The following is a 24,235-nucleotide window of genomic DNA, read 5'->3' on the forward strand; positions in this document are numbered from 1 at the left end:
GTTTGACCCACCCAGCGCCTGAACCTAATACCTTCGCTGTTATAGATCGCTTTGTGTCTCGGTTTTTTCTTTCTACCACACTATTCCCTTCGGGGTGTGACGGACAAGAATACCGCAACCCAATTCCCATGCTGGCCATGGCCTCCTTATAAGCTCGAGAGCTGAAAGCAGGACCCTGGTCAGAATGGAACGTGGCAATTGCGTATGTGCCGATAAAGACTTGCAGATCTTTTATAACCGTTCTGGCGTCAGCCGAGCGCTGGAGGCCACATTTTTTAAGTGTGTTTAGCCTTAATGATTAATAGGATGCAGGATGGGGTGTAGACAGCGTTGCGCTGGTTCTAATTGGTAGCCTGTAGCATAGTTCACTACTGCGATCCCTGTTGCAGTTTTCACAGTTGTTTGCATATATTTGGTGTTGTACACTCATTCCCGGCCACCAGTATACTGATTGTAATTCAGTCAGGGATTCCTTGATCTTTCTGTGCCTAGGACCCAAACCCATGTGTGCGTCTGCTATTAAAAATATTCTCCTGTTCGTGTTTGGAATTACCCTATCCCCACTCCAGGGATTCGAGCAAAAGGAACGGAGTTTGCATCGATTACGTATGCATAATTGAGTGGATAGTTCACGGGTAGTGCTGCACAGTCGCCTTTTACGGTCATTTTTACTGCCAGCATGGTTTCCCGTCTATGTATTTTTCTGTACACTTTTTTGTGGCTACGGAAGCCAGTTTAGTTGCTTCCGCTGTGGCTGTATTAGCCAATGAATTCCCTGCAACTGAACAACATCACGTTGAAGACTCTGTGCGTGTATCACGTGAGTCTTTTGTAGTTCTTTCTGTAAAAGAGCTACCTGTTTCCAAAGCAATTTATGCTTTATTGTGGCACATGTGTCATCTTTGTAATCCTTTTCAATCCAGCTCTGCAGTTTATTATTGTAAGAGTTGACGCATAAATGAGAATCGCACACGATTAGTGTGGGGAATTCACGTTCTGCATTTTCGAGCGCCATCTTTAAACATCTGATTTCAGCTCTCTGAGCCGAACAGTTTCTTACTGATTCAGTTTTTGTTACTTCCGGTCTGAATTTACCCCACAGCCAACGACCTTTAACAATCGCACAGGCTGCATCGTAGGAATTGCTCTCTACGTTGAAATGCTGTACAAATCTATCTGTATAGATTATACAGGCGTACTGTGGGAGAGGCAGAAGTTCGATTGGTAGAGGATATTCTTCTTCATATTCTAAATCATTCAGTTCTTCGAATTGCGGGGCAAAATAGTAATTCACATCTTCCTCTCCTAGAGAATCTATACACTGTATCCATTTCGGATCCAGTGACACTGTAGGCAGGCTTACTGGGCTGAATAGCGCCTCGAAGGCGGATTCCGCTGTGAGGATATTAATCCTTTTACCATGTGCTAATTCTCGTTCATTTGCTAATGCAATTTGTACTACTTTCACATTATTTTCTGTGTGACTGAATGTTTTTTCTACTTGTGTGTACAAGTGAGATTTAATTGAAATTGGTACCTTTTCTCCCTCATTAGAGGTTAGGGACGTGAATCCGCATCTTCCTGGGATGACTCGGATTACAAGATCGCGTGTGTTGTCACGTGTATCTAATTTTGTTTTTGCTAACATGTCTGTTTGCAGTGATCTCAAAATTTCTGTGTGTTTTTGAGTCCAATTGATTTGTTTAAAATCAGGTTTAATTAGTTCGTAGAGAGGTTTAACCCTCTCTGCGTAATTTAGAATGTATGTTCTACCGAAATTCAGGAAACTTAGAATGGATTGTAAATTCTTCAGCGTTTTTGGAGCTTGGAGTACAGCGCACTTCTCTAAGAAGTTGTCCGCTAGGCTTTTTCCTTCACTTGATAATTCGTATCCCAAAAATAATACTGTCAGATGGGCAATTCGAGACTTTTTAAAGTTGAATTTGTAACCCTCTGCTGCGAACCCAAGTATAATGGTGTTCACTCTTTTCAAGTGAGTATCCAAGTCGTCGTCTGTGAGGTAGATATCATCTACGTAAGATAATGCCTCATCATCATATATTTGTAGTAACTCTGTTACTCTAGCTGAGAATAGTCCTGGGCTGTTCTTGAACCCCTGTGGGAGTCGACAGAAATTTTTCTGAGACCCCATTACGGACAAAGCGGTCAAATACCTGCTTTCTGGTGCAATGTTTTGACAAAAGAAACCATTAGATATGTCTAATGTCGTTTTATATTTTTTCCTAACTATGTTGTTCATTAGGGCTGCACTATGCGAGTTTTGTACTGCAAAAGTTTTGCAACATGCATTAAGGTGTCTGTAGTCCAAAACTAGACAATATGAATTGTCTGGCTTGGAGACAGGAAACAAAGGATTGTTCATTTGAGAGGTGCATGTTTCAATCACCCCCTGGTATTCAAGTTGATCTAAAATCTCCCTGACTTGTTTTTTAGCTTCTTGCTTTATGGGATACTGCTGTTGGGCAGTTGGTTCACTTTTTAACTGGATTTTGTGAGGAGGTGAGTCCTCATCCCATCCTACATGATTTTTATATAATGCCGGTGCCTGGGCTACTGCCCATTTCCTTGCATAAGTATATTTTTTGTGAATCGGAATGTGATTTGAGAAGGCAGGCATAATCATTTCTTCGCCACGAGGGCACTCCCTGACAAACTCTGGGGGCCAATCTTTTTCAGCTAACAGAATATCATAGCCTTTTGAGAGTTTATCCCAAAATAGACCCTTTAATTTCCTAGTCTTATCACCCTCTATACGCAATGTTATTTCGTATATTTTATGGGGCTCGCTAAGTCTGGTGTCGGCAGTTTCCACCTGAATGTATTCATTCGTGTCCACTGTCTCCAGATGACTCATCAAGATCTTGCGGGCTATACTGATTTCTGCTGCACTGTCCAACATTGTCTGTGCCCACTCCCCGTTTTTCAACTGTGTCCTCAGTATTCTCGGCATGGTTGATTACTCTAATACTGGCTACCTTCTTTTTTGGAAATTGAGATTTTTTACTCTTTGGACTTGGTGTGCTCTCCTGGGTCTGACCGTCCTCTTCTTTCCGATTTCTGCGAAAAAGATCGAGAGGGACGTGTATCAATACTTTGATATCTATCAGGTTTTTTCAAATTAGCCCTATTTCTAAGGTTATATCTTTTCTCAGAGGGCTCCCTCTGGGGAGACTGGTGTTCTCGAGTCGGAGTTCTTTCCCTCCGTCGAGGAGACCTTCCTCTGGACTGGAAAACTTTTTCCTTGGGAGTGGATTGTTTATTTCCATCCCAGCTCTTTTTAGGAGTGTTTGAATTATTTTTAATAAATAATTTTTCAGGATTTTCGAGCAGTTGGGGCTTTACTGGCTTCCCACCCAAGCTGTCTATACCTAATTCTCCATAGCATTTCTCTATGATTTTGGCAAGTTCAACTGGCTGATCTGTTATATCTGTTTCCTTCAACTTGTGGCGGATCGCCACAGATGCTGCTTCTCCTTTTATGTTGGCTAATAATATAGCCAAGACCTGCTTGAAGTCTTTCAGTAATTTCATACCAAGAGTTAAAGCAGGTTCAGGACCGTATTCATTTTGAATATGTTTTAGCACATCTGGTATTACCGCCATAGACGGAACACCATGTGTTTTTGTGTAAATGGAAGCAAAGACTGTACCCCAAGTGTCACAGTCCTCCACGTGTGGTGCGATTCCCATAGGAAGGCAGATGGTCAAGATTCTGTGTTTCTCAATAGGGGTAGTATCTGGAAACACTGCCTCTATTTGAGTGATTTTTTGTGCTAACCAGAAAGGAATTTGTTCCCGTTTTAGGGGTGTTTTACCAAGACATGACTGTATGTTCTGTGGTGTAATTTTATTAGTGTTCCCCTGATGAGGGGTCAGCTGTGGTACATTAACAGCTGGTTGGACTGTTGCAGTCCGCATTACATATTGGACTAATTGCCTATGTATTTTTATAAGTGTTTTTAGCTGTACTAACACCTCTTCTTTTGACATTTTTGCAATGTCCGGGTGTGGTGTGTAGCTGGCTAGAACCGGCCACGTTGCTCCTGGTCTACCTAGTGGACCGAGCCTGGTAATATGATCATTATGTTTTAGGGCGCCATTAAACCAGAGCAGGTGCTCTTGGAATTTTAGTGGGATTTCAGTCTCCTCGAAAGGAGCGTACTCATCCGGTGGTTTCTCTATTTTGTAATAGTGAAACTCTTTTGTTCAAGCGTTTGCCGCTGGAAAGTTTATCCATGAATAGAATACCTCTGTCTGCCGATATTCGTGTGCCTCTATCACGAAAATTACTCTACCACCCTGTGGTGTTAGTCCCTTTTCTATAATTTTTAACGTTATAGATTTTCGTAAATGTGCCGGGATGATTATTGCATCCGGGTCAGTAGTCCCGTCGGGACCCTGCTGAGTCGCATCTGCTGCGGCCCCAGTGGTTCCGGTTTCTCCTGGCATTGTATAAATGCAAGGCTTGCAGAGTAGGTCTCCAAGGAGACAAAGATTAGGTGCACAATATTTTGGAACACTGTATCCTTCAACGTTGAATAAACCAGAGCTTTACATAGGAATCTCTTCCTACTGAGTTCCGGCGGATTTTAACCTTTCACCCACTCCAGACGTCTATTGGAGTATTTACGGGAGAAAGGGGTCTGTGTGAAAAATGCACGACTGAGTTACTCTAACGTCTTGCGTTAGTTTATCGCCTTACCAAACGTTGGACGCCATGTAGTGTAGTTCCTATTTTCCCAATAGGCCCTGCGCATTGGAATAACATAAACAGTAGTATCGACGTAGAAGTGCGGATCTTCCAGGCCTCCACTGACTATGCTAAACTTAATTGGGTTTGTTACCAGCTAGCTCAGAGGTCACTGGAAACTTTCTTGACTGAATAGGAAGTGATCAGCTTCCCTGGCACAGCCAAGAAGGGATTCAGTTTTCCAACAACCGTGCAACATGACAACTTTGCTCCTCAGATCAAGAGTCAATCTCTAGGGTCGTGTGAAACAATAGACAGTTATTTTACTCAGTCAGTGGTTGTGCAGTTTACTTTCACAATATGTAGAGAATAGAGAGACGGGCGTTTTCAATAAAAGGTAACATTTATTGAACAGTGTTTCTTCTCGTACAAGAGAAATGAATTGCCACAATTGCAAGACTTGTTATAATAAAAAGTACATACAGTAAGATGAGTATTGCGAAATAATACTGTAAAAGCATTGATATGGTTTCTTAGCCATACAATGGTTTAAAATGAATAAAACATATATACATTCATATATACATTAGGCTAAAATACTCAACTGGTGCTTCTAACTACGCCTACCCCAGTGTACCTGACCTAAGCCTAATACTTGGGAGGGGAGTAAGTAAGTAGCTTTAAGTTAAGTTGGTTTTGCCAAGGTTTGCTTCAAGAATTCTCGCTAAGGGTTTAGTCAACACCATACCTCTGGAATAGAATGATGGAGGTCTGGTATCTCCTTCAGGGGGTCGATATCCCAGTCACCCGCAAGGGTAGACTAGAAACACCGGAGCTGGATTTCTCTGCAGGAGAAAGGACAGCGTCTCTCTCAGTGCGTCGAGGAGGAGGAGGAGGGGCAGCGTCCGCGGGCAGCTTGCATCTGCTGGGCTCTTGCAGGGGGACGGCTGTTCAGCTCCTAAGTTCACCACACCATCGTCCGCTAGTTAGCAGCGATGGCAGTAGTGATAGCAGCTATGGTATCATCAGCATGACAGCTACTTCAGCAGCAGCGAGTCAGCTAGCAGCATCAGCGAAACAGCAGCAACATCAGCGTTTGCTTAAGGCAACGTTGGTAATATTTATACCTGAAAGGTGCCTTGTTTGACGTAAGTTTTTGGACATAAGACGTCAATAAAGATGTCACTATCAGTGCTCATTAGAGTTCTATTACTAATCAAAACACAGCAAGCGGGGATTTCCAGGTTGCTGAGTTTTTATCTTGTTGAAGAACTCAGAGTGTTAATCTAGGAATCTCAGATAGTAACTTCTGCTATGTCATTGCACTAATTGGTTGCAAAGGAAGTGGCAGAGAAAGCGATTCTGAAATGTGGCTCTGTTCGTGTGAGGCCAGAGACGAGTTTCTGAATATTGCACTTGAACTGTTATGCCAATATGGGGAATAAATGGATTTATAGCCGAATAGGGGCATAAGGTCACAGTATCGATCAGGGTCCTAGATTAGAACGTGACACCCTCATTGCCTGATCACGTATAATCCCTTGTTGTCTGACCATAGTTTATTTTTGTATATAACTGAGTGGCACAATGCACGACCAAATTCAGGGGAAGGATTATAGCAACTTTCCCTGCCTGGTCTTTGATGGACTTACTATATAGGTAGAAAGAATCAGAGCATATCACCTTCAGGATTAAATAGTGATACAGGATGAGTAAAGTTACACAGAGCCTTTTACCTCTTTGGCAAGATGGACACTAGCAGATTAGTACAGAGATGCATAAAACCATTCACCTCTAGAATTGGGAAAGACTGTGGGTTTGGCCCAATAATACAGAACTTATTACCTCTAGCAATATATAGGCGACTCATCACCCTTTTCCTCTGGCCTCAAGAGCCCGATGGGTCATCACATTGTCACAGGTTTTTAGATTCTGTTGGCACCAATGTTTAGTGCGTTGGCCACAGGATACACAACTCGCTACATTTAGAGCTGGATAGTTGAGAGGATATGAGTTCATAGACTATAACCTCTATAAAGTATAGGCCCAGAGGATAGGCACAGGGTCGCAGGGCATGTCATCTGTGCGGAAGACAGCATCTGAGCGGTCAGAATTTTACATGAAATTTGTAACATCCCTTTCCAGCAGCTGTAAGCTCCTAATGCCAGACTAGCATATATTCTTGGAAGCACAAAGTGAAATCATTTCAAAACACATAGGACAATTACCCCACAGAGTGAAAATTACGAAAGTGCAGAAGTCTTGATTCTTCACCGAGAACTCTCTTCAAACTCAAGACGAATGACTGCTTCACATGCAACAATCACAACATGTCATTTGATGCTGTCCCAAAATGCAGGTTTGAAATCAGCAGTGTTGTCTGCACCCTCTCAGAGATGTGAGATGCCGGCCATGTCTAAAAATAACTAAATTAGTATACATTAACTGTATTTTTGCTAAAGACGTTGTAAAAGACCACTGATGACACATAACTAATCTGTTCTTCACGGAATACATGCACTATTTGAACTGTATATTAAAAAGCACATCATTGATTGTAGACAACCCTCGAAGTGCAAGAAGGCAAGGGCTTAATTCCATGTGCCTTCAGTTTGGTTTATTGAACTTGCACAACCAAATGCACAAAGATCCATTCTCCCTCCCTCTCCAGGGGCACTGTATACAGTCCTCAGTGATTAACCTTTCTTGAGGAACCTCACCTTCACCAGTTCTTCTAACAATACTTCACCCAGCTTAAGGTGCCTCAATATCTCCTGAGCTTCTCCTATTCTTTTCTCAGGTTCAGGAGTCCCCAGCATCAGCTTTTTGTTTAACCTCGCACTGTTGTCCAGATCATCGCCAGGGAAGAGCTGTTCTTACTTTGGTTGGCGAAACAACAGATGATGCAAGTAGTCCCTGTAGCCTTTTCAGATTTTAACTGATTTCCTTTAAAGCGCCTCCTTAGCATTCTTAACTTGAGAAATGTTGTACTGAGTAGCAGCATTTTACGTCACTGCACTGTCAACATTCCTTACTGTCTGTCTCTTTGGGTTTGGCAGAGCTGCAATGTGCCTGTACTGATCCTTCTTGATTTATTTATTTATTTGTTGACATTTCTAAAGCGCAACATTTACCCGTGGGCGTCTTGGCGCTAAACTGCAAATTTTGTCATTGGGATAGCTGGACATCGTTGTGGGAAGGCTACTGCTCAAAGAGCCAAGTCTTTAGTTGTTTGCGAAACTGTATAAGAGAAGGGCTTTGCCTAATATGTCGGGGGAGAGTATTCCACAGTTTCGGGGCAGCCACCAGAAAGCGGCGATCGCCCCAAGAAACTGTTCTGGCCCGTGGAACGGTTAACTGCTGGAGAGTGGCTGATCGGAGCGGTCTACCTGGTTTATAGAGTTGGAGTTGCTCTTTTAGGAAGTATGGACCTTGATCGTTCAGAGCCTTATAAACTATGCATAAGGATTTAAAGTGTATTCTATTCCTGATTGTAAGCCAGTGATATTCCTTTATGACTTTTGATGTGGGCTCAAACTTTGTTTTTCTCGCGAGTAGGCGAGCTGCCGCATTTTGAATGGATTGAAGTTTCCCTATGACTCTTGATTGTGCGTTAAGGAATAATCCGTTACAATAGTCCAAAGTGGACAGGACTAATGAACTAACCAGAGTTTTGATGGCTGTTTCTGGGAGATAAGGACGAATCTTCCTAATCATCTTCAATTTAAAATGGGCTGTGGATGCTGTTTTATTAGCATGGTCCATAAAATTTAGTCCATCATCGAAAATGATGCCCAAATTCCTCACCTTGGCTGTTGGGATTGGGGGAATGCCAAAAGTTTCTGGCCACCAGTTTAATGGCCAACCTGGGAAAAGGGGTCCAAAGATGACCACCTCAGTTTTATCTGAGTTCAGTCTTAAACAATTGCTGGCCATCCATTCTCCTATATCCAACAGTCCTTTATTAAATTGTGTTGCCATTTCAGGTCCATCGCCTTTAATAGCTAGCACCAACTGAGTGTCGTCAGCATAGGAGGTTAGGCTCATCCCGTGTGCTTTGATGACATTAGCAAGGTCCGACACATAGATATTAAAAAGTGTCGGACTGAGGGATGAGCCTTGAGGAACTCCACATGGTAACGATTGTGGTGTCGATTGATAGGGTCCTAAAGTCACTGCTTGGGTTCTATTGGCTAGAAAAGATGCCAGCAGGTCTTTGGCAGAGTGACAAAGGCCGATCTTTTCGACACGGTCGACCAAGATGGCATGGTCGACCGTGTCGAAAGCTGCAGACAAATCCAGCATTACCAGGATCGCTGTACCCCCCTGATCCCTAATTGCCCGTATGTCATCAGCAGCCTTTATCAAGGCTGTTTCTGTCCCATGGTGCTTCCGAAAACCGATTTGTGTGTCATCCAGTATATGATGTTTTTCAATGTGTTCGGATAGCTGGGCATTCATGGCTTTTTCTACTACTTTGGCCACAAAAGGGAGACTCGCAATGGGTCTGTAGTTTTTTAACTCTTGTTTATCAAGGGAGGTTTTTTTTAGTAGGGGTCTCAATAAAGTGTTTTTCAGCGAGTCTGGATAAGTGCCTGAAAGCATAATTGAGTTACAGACTTGGGTAAGTGCTGGAATAATGGACTCCATTACAGGCGGTAGAATTGAAAAAGGGCAGGGATCTAAGGCCGAGCCTTATGTACTTACTTGCTCACTCAGTTACTTTTAAGTCTTCCATTAGGGAAGTAAACAGCATTTAGGATAATACATTTTTTAAAACTGTTACCATGTTACAAACATACACACACAGGTATAAGTGCATAATTTGTCAGTTGTTTTGAACTATTTATAGTCTTAGTGCTACTCGGTTGACCAAAGGATTCTCTCCGGTCTCGTTACCTGAATTTGTAGACAAGGCACTGGAACATTCAATGTAATGGTGTCACAGACACACTATATAGTTGATGAAAATTCCTGCCATCCTTTTAACTATTTTCTGAATTGTTAGCGAAACCCCATAATTTTATTTAAACATTGCGTTTTACATCCTTAGAATCGAAAAAGTGCAGCCAGAAACTAGTTACGGAAACAAATAGTTGTGCCATACGGGGAAATAAATGATTCCATATTAATTATGGGCTCATTGTTTTAATTTTAGGAGGGGTTTTGCTTAGCACAGAACGGCAAAGTAAATTACTTCCAGGCTGTTTTTAGATGAATGAGTAAATGTTAATTATTCTACCTTGAACCCAGCGTATTAAACTGGCTTTGATGTCTTATGATAAAGTGTGACTTCCATGTAATGATGGAATGCATTACTTGGCTTACACACTCTTGCACAATTGATTGAGGAATCTATATGGCTGATTTGGACTTAAATTCCTGTTTAAATCCTTGCGCGAAATATGAGTGTAATAAAATAGAAATACATATATAAATAGGTACTTTCTGCTCCCTGATCCCACAAAAAATAGGGCCAGTTTATTCTGTATCTTAAAGAAGGCAAAAGATGCGATGAAGGAGACAGACAGAAGACTTTCATGCACCTTGAAGAGGAGTTGGTCACTTATTATAACCTTGTGCAAGGTTAAGATGGAAGTAATCTTTTTTTGCTATTATCAGGCAGTGCTAAACTACACATAGGACTTATAAAAAAATTGGTTTACTGATTAATAACAAGTGGATCTTTTTAAAAAAAAGTATTGTTATTGAATATGAACAGTAACAAATCATGTATATATTCAATAGATACTTGGCATATTTCATCATGCGTCACAGTACAATTATGCAATACATTTAGCGCAATTAGAGTGCAACTTACCATCTCCGGTTTGTCCGGTGCATTTCCAATTCTGTTGTTGGGGATACACACAAATCTCCTTGATATACATTCCATTTGCCTCACTTTCTATCCCATTTTCTGGGGCACCCTCTGATTTTGAACACCTCTTTTTCCGCAATCATACATATGGCTGAGATACCCGCCACCCCCTCTCAACACAATCCCCAAGAATTGGGAAACCGGAAACAGTTCTTGAACTTTTGGAAGGCGGGAAGGGAGTTACCCTTCCCGGCCGTATTTATTAAAATATGAAACAAAATAAAACATTAAAATAACAGTTTCATATTATGTACAATTTCATTTCCACATTACGATGTTTGGCTAACCTTAACAGATCTCTAATACAAAGGTTCTCCTAGCCGAACTAACATCCTACAAAACATTTGACTTGAAATTGTACATCCTAACGTTAAGGGCCAACGGCAAGGTCGTAACCGGTGTCAGATCCCTAAACCAGAAATACCCCCCTCACTTGTGAGAGGAGCGACCGCACAGAGGCGTACCTCAAGTGCATCTACCAATTTCCCTTTGTACTTGACGGGGGCCCCAATAAACTCGACGCCATTTAACGGTCGTTCGAGGACTCGTGTGAGGTGTCTAAAAGGTAGCGTAAACCCCCTCCCGCACCCCACACAACTTACCCATCTGCCGTCGCAGATGTCCTGGCCCCGGGAAATTCCCCAGGAGGGGCCGTAGCCCCTCCTATCCAGGAAGGGGCCTTGACCACCTTTCCTTTCCTTCCGGCGGCCTCTCCTTAGACAGGACCGCCTCCCCGTTGAGGGGCCAAGTGGCCACCTCCCCCGAGCGCTCCCATCCGTAATGGGTGACGCCCCCTCATAGGGATCTTCGAATTACTGCTCACCGATCATGACCTTACCGCCCGACCAAAATAAATACGACAATTCTACCTAAGTTACTAAGATTACACAGCAAACATCACTTATTACCAAGCGTAAATACTGATCAATCCTTGTTCCAAATTACTTTATTTGCAAAACATACTGAAAATAACCAATCTTTATTGCATCTTAAGAAATTTCACGACAATCATCACAACCTGTAAGAAAACAGAGAAAACAAAAAAGATACTATATCAACTGTATTCACAACGAATCGCTGTCCTCAGGGGCTGGTGGGTGGGTCAAAATTGGCTCTTCGTTCCGTCTCGAGCTCACGTGCAGCGGGGAGGTGCAGCTTCAGAGCACAGGAACAAGAGGATGCTTTCTTGGCTTCCGCTCCTTTTATCCATCTTCAGGGCGGGCGTAAACCCGCCCCCGCCTGCCTCCGAGGGCGTGGCCGGCCGCGTCGGTGTCTAGGCCAGCCCACTCTAGGGCGGGAAAAAGGCGCGCCCCGGCTACACCAGCCGAGACTCGCCTCCCGCCCAAGATGGCTTCCCGGGGGGATCGTGGTACTCCACCATACGTTCGGGGGGACCGAATGGTCACCCCTTTCCATATGGCTGAGATACCCGCCACCCCCTCTCAACACAATCCCCAAGAATTGGGAAACCGGAAACAGTTCTTGAACTTTTGGAAGGCGGGAAGGGAGTTACCCTTCCCGGCCGTATTTATTAAAATATGAAACAAAATAAAACATTAAAATAACAGTTTCATATTATGTACAATTTCATTTCCACATTACGATGTTTGGCTAACCTTAACAGATCTCTAATACAAAGGTTCTCCTAGCCGAACTAACATCCTACAAAACATTTGACTTGAAATTGTACATCCTAACGTTAAGGGCCAACGGCAAGGTCGTAACCGGTGTCAGATCCCTAAACCAGAAATACCCCCCTCACTTGTGAGAGGAGCGACCGCACAGAGGCGTACCTCAAGTGCATCTACCAATTTCCCTTTGTACTTGACGGGGGCCCCAATAAACTCGACGCCATTTAACGGTCGTTCGAGGACTCGTGTGAGGTGTCTAAAAGGTAGCGTAAACCCCCTCCCGCACCCCACACAACTTACCCATCTGCCGTCGCAGATGTCCTGGCCCCGGGAAATTCCCCAGGAGGGGCCGTAGCCCCTCCTATCCAGGAAGGGGCCTTGACCACCTTTCCTTTCCTTCCGGCGGCCTCTCCAAAGACAGGACCGCCTCCCCGTTGAGGGGCCAATTGGCCACCTCCCCCGAGCGCTCCCATCCGTAATGGGTGACGCCCCCTCATAGGGATCTTCGAATTACTGCTCACCGATCATGACCTTACCGCCACAGGCCGGATAGTTGACCGGCTATCCGGACCCCCCACAAAACACTCCTACCTAAAGGTCATGCTGTAAACTCCTTAACCAGGCTATGAAGTCTCCTATGAGTAACTCGTTCCCCACCCGGGACAAATGAACACCGTCCCCCAAATACATACTGTCCCCTTTGATACAACCATGCGAAACAGAATGCAGTGTATTTGAACGAAACAATCTACTCACTTTGTTATTTATCTTCCTCACTGAATGATTCAATGCAGTAACCGAAATAGCCCCCCGCCACACTTTCCGTGGGATCATATGGGACCATGCAATTGTGCACCCTGGAACTCTTCTTACCAACCAACTTACTGTGGAAAACATTGCCTCGAGAAGAAGTCGTCTACCAGTGGCCACCAGATCGTTACCCCCAAGATGGACTATGATTATAGACGGCGGTGACCTCGTCCGCTCTAACAAACCCTCAAAAAAGAATTGAAACTGGTCAATACAGAGCCCGCCCTTTCCGTAGAAGGACACCCTGTACCCGTATTCCCCAGCCACGTGACTCATATCACCTGCTTTGAATACGTCCGCGGCACGCCTCACATATGAGTGGCCCACGACCCACACCTCCTTATTCGCAGACGGTGATTTCTGACCGCTGGTCCCCAGGAGTCGGGTCGACTGTACAGTCCGCCCCGCTTCGTAAGCTTGCGTAACTGAAAATCAAACAGAGACAAGAAGCGTGAGTATATCATTACAGCTTCACAACATGTGCAACCGCACATACCTTTTATAACAGTTAGAGGACCAATGCCCCACACGTTTTACTTGCTCCACACTCAGACCCCTGGCTGTAGCCTCAGTAGCAGCCCCTATCCGAAAGGAATGGGTCCCGAACTCGCCGGGGTTCAAGCCCGCGGCCGAAATAGACATCGCAAGCACCCTCTGGAACTGAAACCTCGTCAGTGGGGTGGCGTCAGCGTGTCTCAAGAAGGTCCCCCCCCATGCTGCCACCCTCTGCGCTAAATATTGCTCTACGCACACCACAGGGCACATGGAAGAACCGGGGATCCTCTGAATGATTACGCAGTCCCCGATTGCACCCTGATCGGATTTGGACCTAACAAACGAGACCGTCATCGTCTCCCCCCTGACCTGAATGTGCTCCCGGCACAGTCCCCCCATCGTATCCCGCTTGTTCTTCGCCACCAATTCGCTTACCCGCATAGCCCCATGGAATGCTAGTGCAAATGCGGCTCGGAACAACACTGCTTCATACTGGGATGAACACGTTGCCGGGAGTACGGACCATAACAGGGTCAGCCTATCCAGACCTATCGGGTGCCTCTCATCTACTCTGCGACCCTCAAGGCGTTGCCACCCACGTAGCGCTTTCTGCACAATGAAAGACGCTGTCGGGTCCTGGATCCCATGAGCCTTTGCCATAAAGGAAATGGCGGCCCGATGCCTCTGGGCCGTAGCTACTGATTTGCCTGCCTGATGTAAAGAGAGCAGGAATTTCACTACAAACTCTTCCTGACCCCAAAGCTCCCCCCTAGCAGTACCCAAAAAGGCCCAATAGGAACGGAACGCCCCTTCATATGCCTTCCTCGTCCTGGGTGCTAAACTCTCTCCCACGAGGTTTTGTAGTTCGGGGCACCGAGAGACCAGAGAGCTTCGGGAAAGGGTGCCGCCACCGGGTCCGCTGTGGGCAGAAAACCCCAGAAGGCCTGCATACGGAAACGAGAAAGCGCATCAGCCGCTTGGTTCATCACCCCCGGCACATGTCTTGCCCTAAACATTACATTCAGTTGCATGCATAACAACACAATTTCCTTGAGCAGTCTCAGAATCAATTTGCATCGTGCTGCCTGACTATTGATACACTCCACCACGGTCATGTTATCAGACCAGAACACCACAGAGTGATCACGGAAACCCCCAGGCCACGTTTTCAGGGCCACCAAAATAGGAAAAAGTTCGAGAAAAGCAATGTTACTCGTCAACCCGCACTCATGCCACCATGACGGCCATTTTTGAGCCGACCATTGTGTACCAAATATGGCGCCAAAACCCATACTCCCCGCTGAATCTGTCCAAAGCCCCAGCTCCTCGGAGGACACCGCTGGTTTGTTCCAGACAATTCGACCATTGAAATCCGCCAGAAATGCCAACCAAATGCGCATGTCCTGGCGAACCTCTGCCGAGAGTCTCGTGCGGTGATGTCCTTCCTTCAGGCCGACCATGGATTGTGCAATCGAGCGGGAAAAGGGGCGCGCCATCGGTATCACTCTTAGGGCAAAATTCAACCGACCCACCACCTGTTGCAATTGATGCAGGTTTACTTTGTTGCACGAATACATGTCTCAAGGGATAATCTGAATTTCAACACTTTTTCCTTGGGTAATCGAAAACAACCTTCCACCGAGTCGAGCTCGATCCCCAGAAACTCGATCAAGGTCGAGGGACCCACAGTCTTACCTGGCGCCAATGGCACACCAAATCCATTCATTAAGACACAAAATTCATGTAAAGCCTGTCCACACTCAGGATCCCCGGCTGCCCCCAAAAACAGAAAGTCATCGAGATAGTGCATAACATGTTGAAAACCTGTCTTCTTTGTGAACACCCACTGCAGAAAACAACTGAACTTCTCGAAATAGGCACATGAAATCGAGCACCCCATTGGCATACATCTATCCATGTAATAGCGACCCTGAAACATGAAACCAAGAAGACGCTGATCGTCTGGATGTACCGGGAGCAACCGGAACGCTGACTCGATGTCTGATTTTGCCATCAGCGCCCCGGGCCCCAGGCGATTCAACATGGCTACGGCCTCATCGAAAGATGCGTACCGCACCGAACACACTTCCGGGTCTATCGCGTCATTCACGGAAAGACCACGTGGGGCTGACAAGTTATGTATCAGCCGAAACTCACCCGGGTCCTTCTTGGGGACCACCCCTAGAGGAGAACAAACAAAGTTAGCAACCGGTGGTAAATCGAATGGACCGGCGACACGACCTCGAGTCACCTCTTTCCCAATCTTTACCTGCACCACCGCCGTGTGCTGCAAGACCGACAGTTGATTCTTACAGTTTGCTACACCCTGAAAATCCCCCACTGGGATGCGGAAACCATATGAGAACCCATTTCGCAACACCCCAGCGGAAGCATGATCCGGGTATTCGTTGAGCCAAGGAATCATTGCCATGGTATCAATCGGGGTAGGTAAAGGCGCCCCTCGGACTATATCAGACCTGTTTGGCGCCTCCCTTACCACCGTTATCACCCGTTTTGGCTCTGCACAAGGACTCAGGATGGGATGGCTGCCCACACCCCCCACACTCATGTCTGAATTTGCATGACCCCTGGGGCCTCGTACATTTCCCTCTGTTAAAATTCCAACAGATCTCCCTTTTTCCTGTGTTGCCACTCGGCTTCGAGTGGTACTCATTACCTGCACCCGTCCGAAAGGGCGTCCCAGAGTTTTGGCGGGAAGATTCTCCTCCGTTACTCCCTACCAATGGTACCTTCAACATTCCTGTACTCTCCATTTTTTGCCATGACACGGAGTCGTAACAATCCCAAGTCAACAATGGGTTGTGTTCCTTAGCTTTTCTAAAAAGATTGTCATAGCAGAACCACTGATTGCCCCCATATGCCACAAAATACTCCATAATACGGGACTGATAAATGGGTAACTCGGTCAACAACTCGGGCCTGCGCTCGCCCATGATGGAGGTAAATATGCCCCACGCTCTGCCCCAAGTACCAATGTTCTCGTCTACCTTAAAGGCGGCCATTTTTGCGCGCCAAACACTCGGATGCATGAGCTCCTTTTGGCTCTTCACATGCTCTATCTCGTAATGGTCGGTAAGCAATGAAAACATGTTTACATACTTATCCGCCCAAATCAATTCCTTTATTTCTAGTGGGACATGCTGGGCAATCTTCTCCCTTCGAGAAGGTACAGACCCCTCCCCCGCAATCGGCAATGGCCGCTTACCTGAAGTAGACCCCGCGCTTGTCGCCGAACTTGGGCCTGCTGTACTTCCAGCCGCCGTAACCTGTGGGGGAACAGAAGATGTTGCCTTCGCAGCCTCCCTAGATTCCCGCAGTTGCCTCATTACTGCCCGGGCGTCGTCAGCCGTGGCGCCCTCGCTATCTTTTCCCAACCACGCTGCCAATTGTGCCGCTAACTCGGGGGGCATATCCTTCCTGTTCACGGGGGTGACCACCACAGGGATTGGATTCCCCTCTTTCGGCACCGGGATTGGCTCCTCACGTGGGGTATCGGGAACCGGGGTGTCTCCCCCAAGTGCTCCCCTTCTGGGCCTCTTGCTTTTTCCACCGGGGACTGCTCCCTGCAAAGGCCGTTTCGGTCCTCCCTCCCCGTCCTTAGCCTCCACCTTTTTCTTCAGATCGGCTATCTCCTTCATGAGCATGCGGAGCATCTGCTCGGTATCGACCCGCTTTCCGACTTTCTTGGGCATTCTCAGACGGGATATCTGTAAGACAAAAGAAAGATTACAACGCTCAAAATTGGCTCTTCGTTCCGTCTCGAGCTCACGTGCAGCGGGGAGGTGCAGCTTCAGAGCACAGGAACAAGAGGATGCTTTCTTGGCTTCCGCTCCTTTTATCCGTCTTCAGGGCGGGCGTAAACCCGCCCCCGCCTGCCTCCGAGGGCGTGGCCGGCCGCGTCGGTGTCTAGGCCAGCCCACTCTAGGGCGGGAAAAAGGCGCGCCCCGGCTACGCCGCTTCGGGCATACCAGCCGAGACTCGCCTCCCGCCCAAGATGGCTTCCCGGGGGGATCGTGGTACTCCACCATACGTTCGGGGGGACCGAATGGTCGCCCCTTTCCACTTATCCAGTTCCCTGGTCCATAGCCAAAGGGAGGGATTATACAAGTGGAGCTTTGACAGAATACAATTTAATGTCAATACAACTATTTAAACATTTGACATTTAGACGCATTTTGGGCTTTACAATATGGTCATGTGGTATCCCTGTCAATAACTGGTTCCAATATACACTATTGGTATTATAGGGAACCAGCCAACACATTTTCTTTGATTAGAGGACGTTGGTTATCTGCTTCTACATCATAATAAAAAACAGGGACATCTTCATGTGGGTAATATTGAATTAGTTTAGATGTCTCTGTTGACAATAGCTTGTTTCTATAATTGTTGAGCCAGATGTAGGCGGGATTAGGGGATGTAGGTGCTAAAGTCTCTTGTGCTAGATGAATTCAGTTATCATCTTGCATATCATAAATGATGGATTAGGAACCACCTCTTAATGGGTGACATTTAACTCTTGCTGTGTTGACTAATCCATTACTAGGTTTCTCATTGTTGAAATGTTTGTCCTGTCGTTTACTGTTCATCATCTCCCTGGGACCATGATGACTTGTTGTGTCTTGTTATTCTCCCCAAACAGAAGGGAGACTGGGCCGCCGAGAGGGTGATCAAAGTTCCCAACAAGAAGGTGGAAGGATGGGCGATGCCGGAAATGCCAAGTGGGTATTGATCGTCCTCGTTAAATTGGCTTCAAAGAGCGACAGAAGCTAAATGTATTTTGGGCTTGATGTTGTCACCAATTGAGTCACTAGACCTTTAAATGTACCTTCTAAAAGCACTTCAGCCACATATTAACATAATTGTTTTCTGGAAGGTGGAACTTTTGTTGTAAAACTACAGATCACATATGCAGATAAAATAGCTGACCCTGCTTACTGGGAGCTCATCACAGCCAATTGCGGGGGTTTGGTTCCTTGTATGGTTCCTATGCAGGTTGATCAAACTGATAGACGGCATTGGGTAATCTTCTAACTAGCTGGAGTGGGTTATTAGCTAGCTGTGGGGGGCACAGCTTGGGATGGAGCAATATTTTATAGATCCTCATTTAGAGGGCAGCACTAATGGGACATCAATCAAAAAAAGGAGGATGCCTTGTCCGCCTTTCTCTCTTATTCTCCAACTTATTGAGAGTGCAGAAGAATGCAGAGATCTAGACAGAGGAATTGCTGCTGGCTCCACCTGTCAGGAGCTAGCCCAACAATGGTGAAAATGGTATCAGAGGCATGTCCCCCAACACCAATTCCGCTTGTGTTTTTCTTCTCGAGAACAGTGAGGTAAATCAGGAAAAATCCTTAAAATGTCTACTAAGCATTGGGAATAAATTCACAGCACATTGGAGTCATTAGCTATGTATTCCTGAAGAGTGATTCCCTCTTTTAGGATCTATTGTCAGGAATATCATAATTGATTGGTGCCACAAGTTTTCTCCCTGAAGCAGCTCGCCCTGTGTATGCAGAATGTGCTTTATTATTTCCTGTGTATGAGTGTGAGTGAGAAGAATTACATGGATAGGTCTCTCCTTGATTACTAAAGAGGAGGAGGGTGGCTTCATCTCGTTGTCTTGTTAATTGGAGGGTAATATGGTTGCCCGAATCTTCCTTAGTTGAGGAGAGTATTATGGCTTCAGTTAGTTTCTCCTGTTTGGGGGAGAGGAGGATGGCTTGAATGGGAGACAGCGTTTACAACACTGGTAATAGCACGCATATTGATAACAACGTGGACGTTACATCGTTCGCGTTGTTACCACCCATGGCATTACATCGCAACACCAGGGAATGTGTTGGATGTGGGAGAGTAGGATGGCTTTTAGTCTCACTTTCATGAGCTAGAGTAAATGGTTAGTATTTGTAGCTTCTCGGTAAGGGAGAGTGGGATGGCTTGAAAAGATTCCTCCTGGGCGTTGGAAAACTAGCTAGCTTACATTCGTCTTGCTTACTTGGAGGGGAGTATCATGGCTGGAATTACGCTGTTCCAGGTGGGCGGAGAGGATTATTGCTTTCCCAAGTCTCAACTTCAAGCTGTGTTTCTTTCCTGCATGAAGGAGACTCTCCTGAGAGGGTGGGGAGTAGAATGGTTTTAACTAGTCTATTCAGGGAGTGAGTAGGACAGCTTGATCTAATCTCTCTTGGGTGCTGGACAGTAGAATGGCATCCACTAGTGACACTTATCCAACATTGAGTATAATGAGCTAACCTACACAGGTGGTAAGACTAGGATGGATTGAACTGGATCCACCAAGGTGAAGGGTAAGATGGCTTGAACTAGACTTTTCTAGGAATGGACAGTATGCCGTTCTGCAGTGGTAATTCCTGGGTGAGGGTGTGGGTTAGTTTATCCTGTGTAGGAAAGAGTAGGAAGACTTGTCCTAGCCTGTATGGGTGGGGTCTGAGAATACATAGCTCACCCAAGGTTCAAATGTGTGGAAGAGAAGGACACCTCATAGTAGTCTCTGATGGGACAGTAAAGTGACTTCAGCTATTCTCTCTTAGGCAGGAGGGCATGGTGCTTTCAACTAGCCCTTCATGGGAATGGGTAGTAGGATGGCTTCAACTGATTCTTCCTGGGTATTAGAGAGTTATATTGCTTGCACTAGTCTTTTTACTCTTTTTTGTTGGGAAGAGGATGGTGGCTGGAATAAGTCTCTTTTAGGAGAAGGAGAAGAGGATGTATTTACTATTATTATTCTTGTTGGGGAAGAGTACAGTTGAACTAGAGTACCCTTGGTGGGGGTAGTAGGATAGCTTTAACTAGTCCGGCCTGGAGGAGAGCGTATGATAGTTTTGAACTAAGGTGTTGAAAAGCAGGAAGGTTTAAACTAATCTTTCCTGGACATAGGAGATTAGGTCTTTATCCTAGCTTGTCCTGGCTGGGGCACAGGAGGATAGCATCTTCTAGTCTGTGCTGTATGTGAAATAATATGCTCGCTTTTCTTAGTCTCGCCTAGGTGGGATGACAGTAGGACACCAAAGGGGCTCGCACCAATGTAGGAGAGAAGATACTGTTCCAGCAATAGAATCTCGACTGCACTGGCACCCTACTTCCAGACCGGGCTAGTGGTAAATAACAGGACTCATGCAGGATTCTGCCAGTAATCATGGAAAACCCCAACTCCCTAAGAAAGGGTCTCACAGATGCGCTGCACAAGTCTCTTCTGGATGAGTAGAGGAGGATGACCTGAAATAGTATCCCTGGAGTGGGGTAGTGAAGGATGGCTCGCCATGGTTTCTCCTTTTTGTTGAGGAGTAGAATAGCTTGCCATAGTCTCTCCTAGGTGAGAGAGGGTGGGGTTTCCTGAATAAATTGCTCATATGTGGGAGAGAATAGTGTGGCATGCACTCATCTCTTCAAGATGGGTACAGTGGAATGGCTTGAAAACATTGCTCATCTATAGGGGAAAGAAGAAAGGTTTAGACAAGTTTCTGCTGGGTGGCACAAAGAAGTATGAACGGAATATGTTGCTTTTCGGGGGAGTCGGATAGGGTAGCTTGGGTAGTCTTGTGAGAGGGCTTTTGTAAAAGAACTTTACCTCAATGGTGTCCTTTATTAGGTATGGGCCTCTGTGCCACTTAGGAATATGCATCCTTTTCACGCATGCCGTCACCCCGCATGTAATTACAACGCGGTCATTACAACGACCGCGTTGTAAAAATGCATACCATTACCCACAAGTCGGAACTACGACTTGCGAAGGGGGGCGCTGGATGTTGGAATAGTATAATTTACTATTCTAAGAGCTAGGGTTTTAGTGTAGAGGAATTGGTGGAGCTCTGCAAAGTCTACGGAGTTCAATTGGACATAGATCTATTTATAATGGTGCTGACAGGAAAGAGGCAACCCTACTAACCCCTTACTTTGTGGTGGAAAACCAGCCACGTATAACAATTGCAACAGTCCTGTGCACACATAAAAATCAAAATTGAACAGTATATGTTCGTATTCAACACAACAAGACAATATTCGCTGTCGTTTTCTTGGTTCCTTTAATGTGTGTTGGCACAGAGAACAGCCAGCCGACACGTGTTTCGTCAGAGAAACAGTGGTCTCCGATTTTTCAGGGCCAAAGTCTCGGTAGACGGTATGTATAATCCCTGCACCGGTGATAATTCCAACCCGGTCAGGTTTCAAAGAGAATACCGCAGTAGTCAGGTATAATTATTCAGGCATGTATTCAAAAACTGTATGTAGATGCTACAGAAGTTATGTGGTTTCAGGATGGCGGTAAAAGTTGCAAACCGGCATCCACAACGGCAAGGTATAGTGGGAAGGATAATGTTTACTTAAGTGTACAAAGTGAAGATCAAATGCCAATACGGGGTCAAGAGGAAGGGATAGTTCCAATCAAGGGCAACGTATAGGGCCGAAGGGAATCCAAAGTCGGTCCTTAATGACACGTGTAAGCGTCTATCAATTCATTAATCCGGCGTGGACCCCGTGTCTTAGCGGTACCGACTCATGTCATGTCATTGTCATGGAGGTCCATTGTTTAAAGTCATGACAGAAGTGACGTATTCTAATATGGACGTCCCTCTGCAGAATTATGGTGGCAATGTTATTGCATTTTAATTGAAGAACAGGATACATTCTTAATCAAAATGTTTCCATCAAAAGACATATAGCTGTGTCTGAACTGGGTGGTGAAGTGAGCTGAAGAACGATGATGGATTCAACCCAGATTTGTGACTGACTGGGAATGAGTGTTTGAAAAGTTTCAGCGCTCCGTCCACCATCTCCGTGCGTTTACTCCATCAAAAGACATTCAAACAATTTTCTCTCATAACCCTCTACTGAGGCCCATAGATAGTGAAGGAAAAATGAACAGCGAGGAGTTTAGAGAATGGAAAGAGACAATGTGAGTACTGGAGCACATCGATCGACTGTGAGCGGTTGTAAGCCACAATATCGAAGTCAATAATATTAACTAAATATGTACTGACTATCACTATATCCTCAGGCTAAGCATATATTCAGAAGTATAGGTTTAATATTCTGACTCAACATTTACTTTACTTTATCGAGGTGGTCAATTTTGAGGAGGCAATATGTTGATGTTCTACATTTTGACCACAATATTGTGACTCCCCAACCTCTGAGGACTTGGGGCTGATAGACTGGCAATCCGGGGAGTGAGCAGTGCGTGGATGCTGAGCAACTGCTTGCACTTTGTAAGAAGCTCCTGCCACACTGATTATGTAAGGAGACTGGCGCACATGCATAGACAGTATGTGGTGATCACCATGCTGTGGATTGGTTTAGTCCCTGGCATCTCCAATTCTTCATCTGACGACACTATGTCCAAAATGATATTCACCTTGCAAGAAAAATATGGTGAAATTTGTGGTATCTGCACTTTATAGCATGGGTATCCTAGCAGGTGGCAATGCTGATGTATAATAAATAGAAGAAATACCACAGTGTGCTATGAAGCATATACTCCATTGCGGTATGCACTTTATCATTTGAGGTTCTCAGTGCTGTTTTTGCTTCATTAGGCCTCATCACCAGCATCGTGATCTCTATGGACGATCGATACCTATTCTTCAGCAACTGGCTGCACGGGGATGTGCGTCAATACGATATAACCAACACCAGCAAACCCAAGCTGGTGGGACAGGTGAGCATTCCCTGGGGTTTCATTGCTGGTTATTAACTTTCAGATGATTGTTTCAGGCTTTCTTGGGCTGAAAAGAGTAAGTTATGGGGCAGTTGAGACTTTATTGTAAAGTTCCTTGCTTTCCAAATACCCATTAATTGTGTATTCACAAATTCTTTAATTGTTACCATTGGACCAAATAATTCCATGTATGCTATGCGGTGAAGCTCCTGTTGCAACCTTTCTGGACTTACCAGGTCTACAAAAATTCAGCTTCAAATCAGATTTATATATTTTAAATAAAACAGTTATTTTGCAATTTTGTTGTGAATATATATTTTCTTTAATTGTATGTACATTTTCTGATATTAAATAATTTTGGTCATATTTTTTTGGCTTATTAAATCCAATCATTACACTTAATGCCAAAATTGATTCTCTCCAAATGTTTCGAGCACACATTTGTCCTTCATCAAGGGGCTGGGTATGTATAGTCTCTTCAGTTAATCTGAATTCAGCAGAGGAACAAGATTATCTATAGAATCTCATATCCCATTCTTGAATGATCGACAGTCAAAATGAGTCAAATTCATGCAACCATTCCACTAAATATGTAAGAGTCCCTCTATTTGGGGTAATACTCATCCTCATACCTTTACTGGCCATGTTTTTTGTCCTGTGAAAACATCAGTCAAGGAAATGAGACCATGCGTATCATGCTCCCTTTTCGATTAATTGTTAAATGTATTTTTACAAATTAATTTTCATAAAGTCACAAGGAGTAACATTGTTCAGGCATGCTTGAATCTCCACAATGTAACGGATTGCAATGTCTGGTGCTCACTGTTTCAAAGAATTACCTCTGTTGCATTTTGTTATCTCCATTTTACTCTTTTTACTGTTTTCACATTCCAGTGTTCAAATTCTCCACAGGTGGATTTTCACATGAAAATGGGAGCTCTCGCGCCCTTTTGTTGTGAAAATAAAGAAGATTGGCAAAATGATCAATTTTCAAAGTCGTGATGAAAAAGGTT

At 45.0% G+C, this 24,235-nt stretch overlaps 1 protein-coding gene across 1 annotated transcript in view; it reads left to right on the forward strand.

The window, feature by feature from the left end:
• LOC147673488 (methanethiol oxidase-like) overlaps positions 1-24,235 on the forward strand; it is a 65,196-nt gene that overhangs the window by 31,301 nt on the left and 9,660 nt on the right. The window contains exons 8-9 of the mRNA XM_086947344.1: positions 18,192-18,270; positions 23,101-23,222. Coding sequence (XP_086803470.1) covers positions 18,192-18,270; positions 23,101-23,222 — 201 coding nt within the window. The remainder of the gene's footprint in view (positions 1-18,191; positions 18,271-23,100; positions 23,223-24,235) is intronic.

Source organism: Lissotriton vulgaris, chromosome 12, assembly GCF_964263255.1.
Source record: "Lissotriton vulgaris chromosome 12, aLisVul1.2, whole genome shotgun sequence".
NCBI lineage: Eukaryota > Metazoa > Chordata > Amphibia > Caudata > Salamandridae > Lissotriton > Lissotriton vulgaris.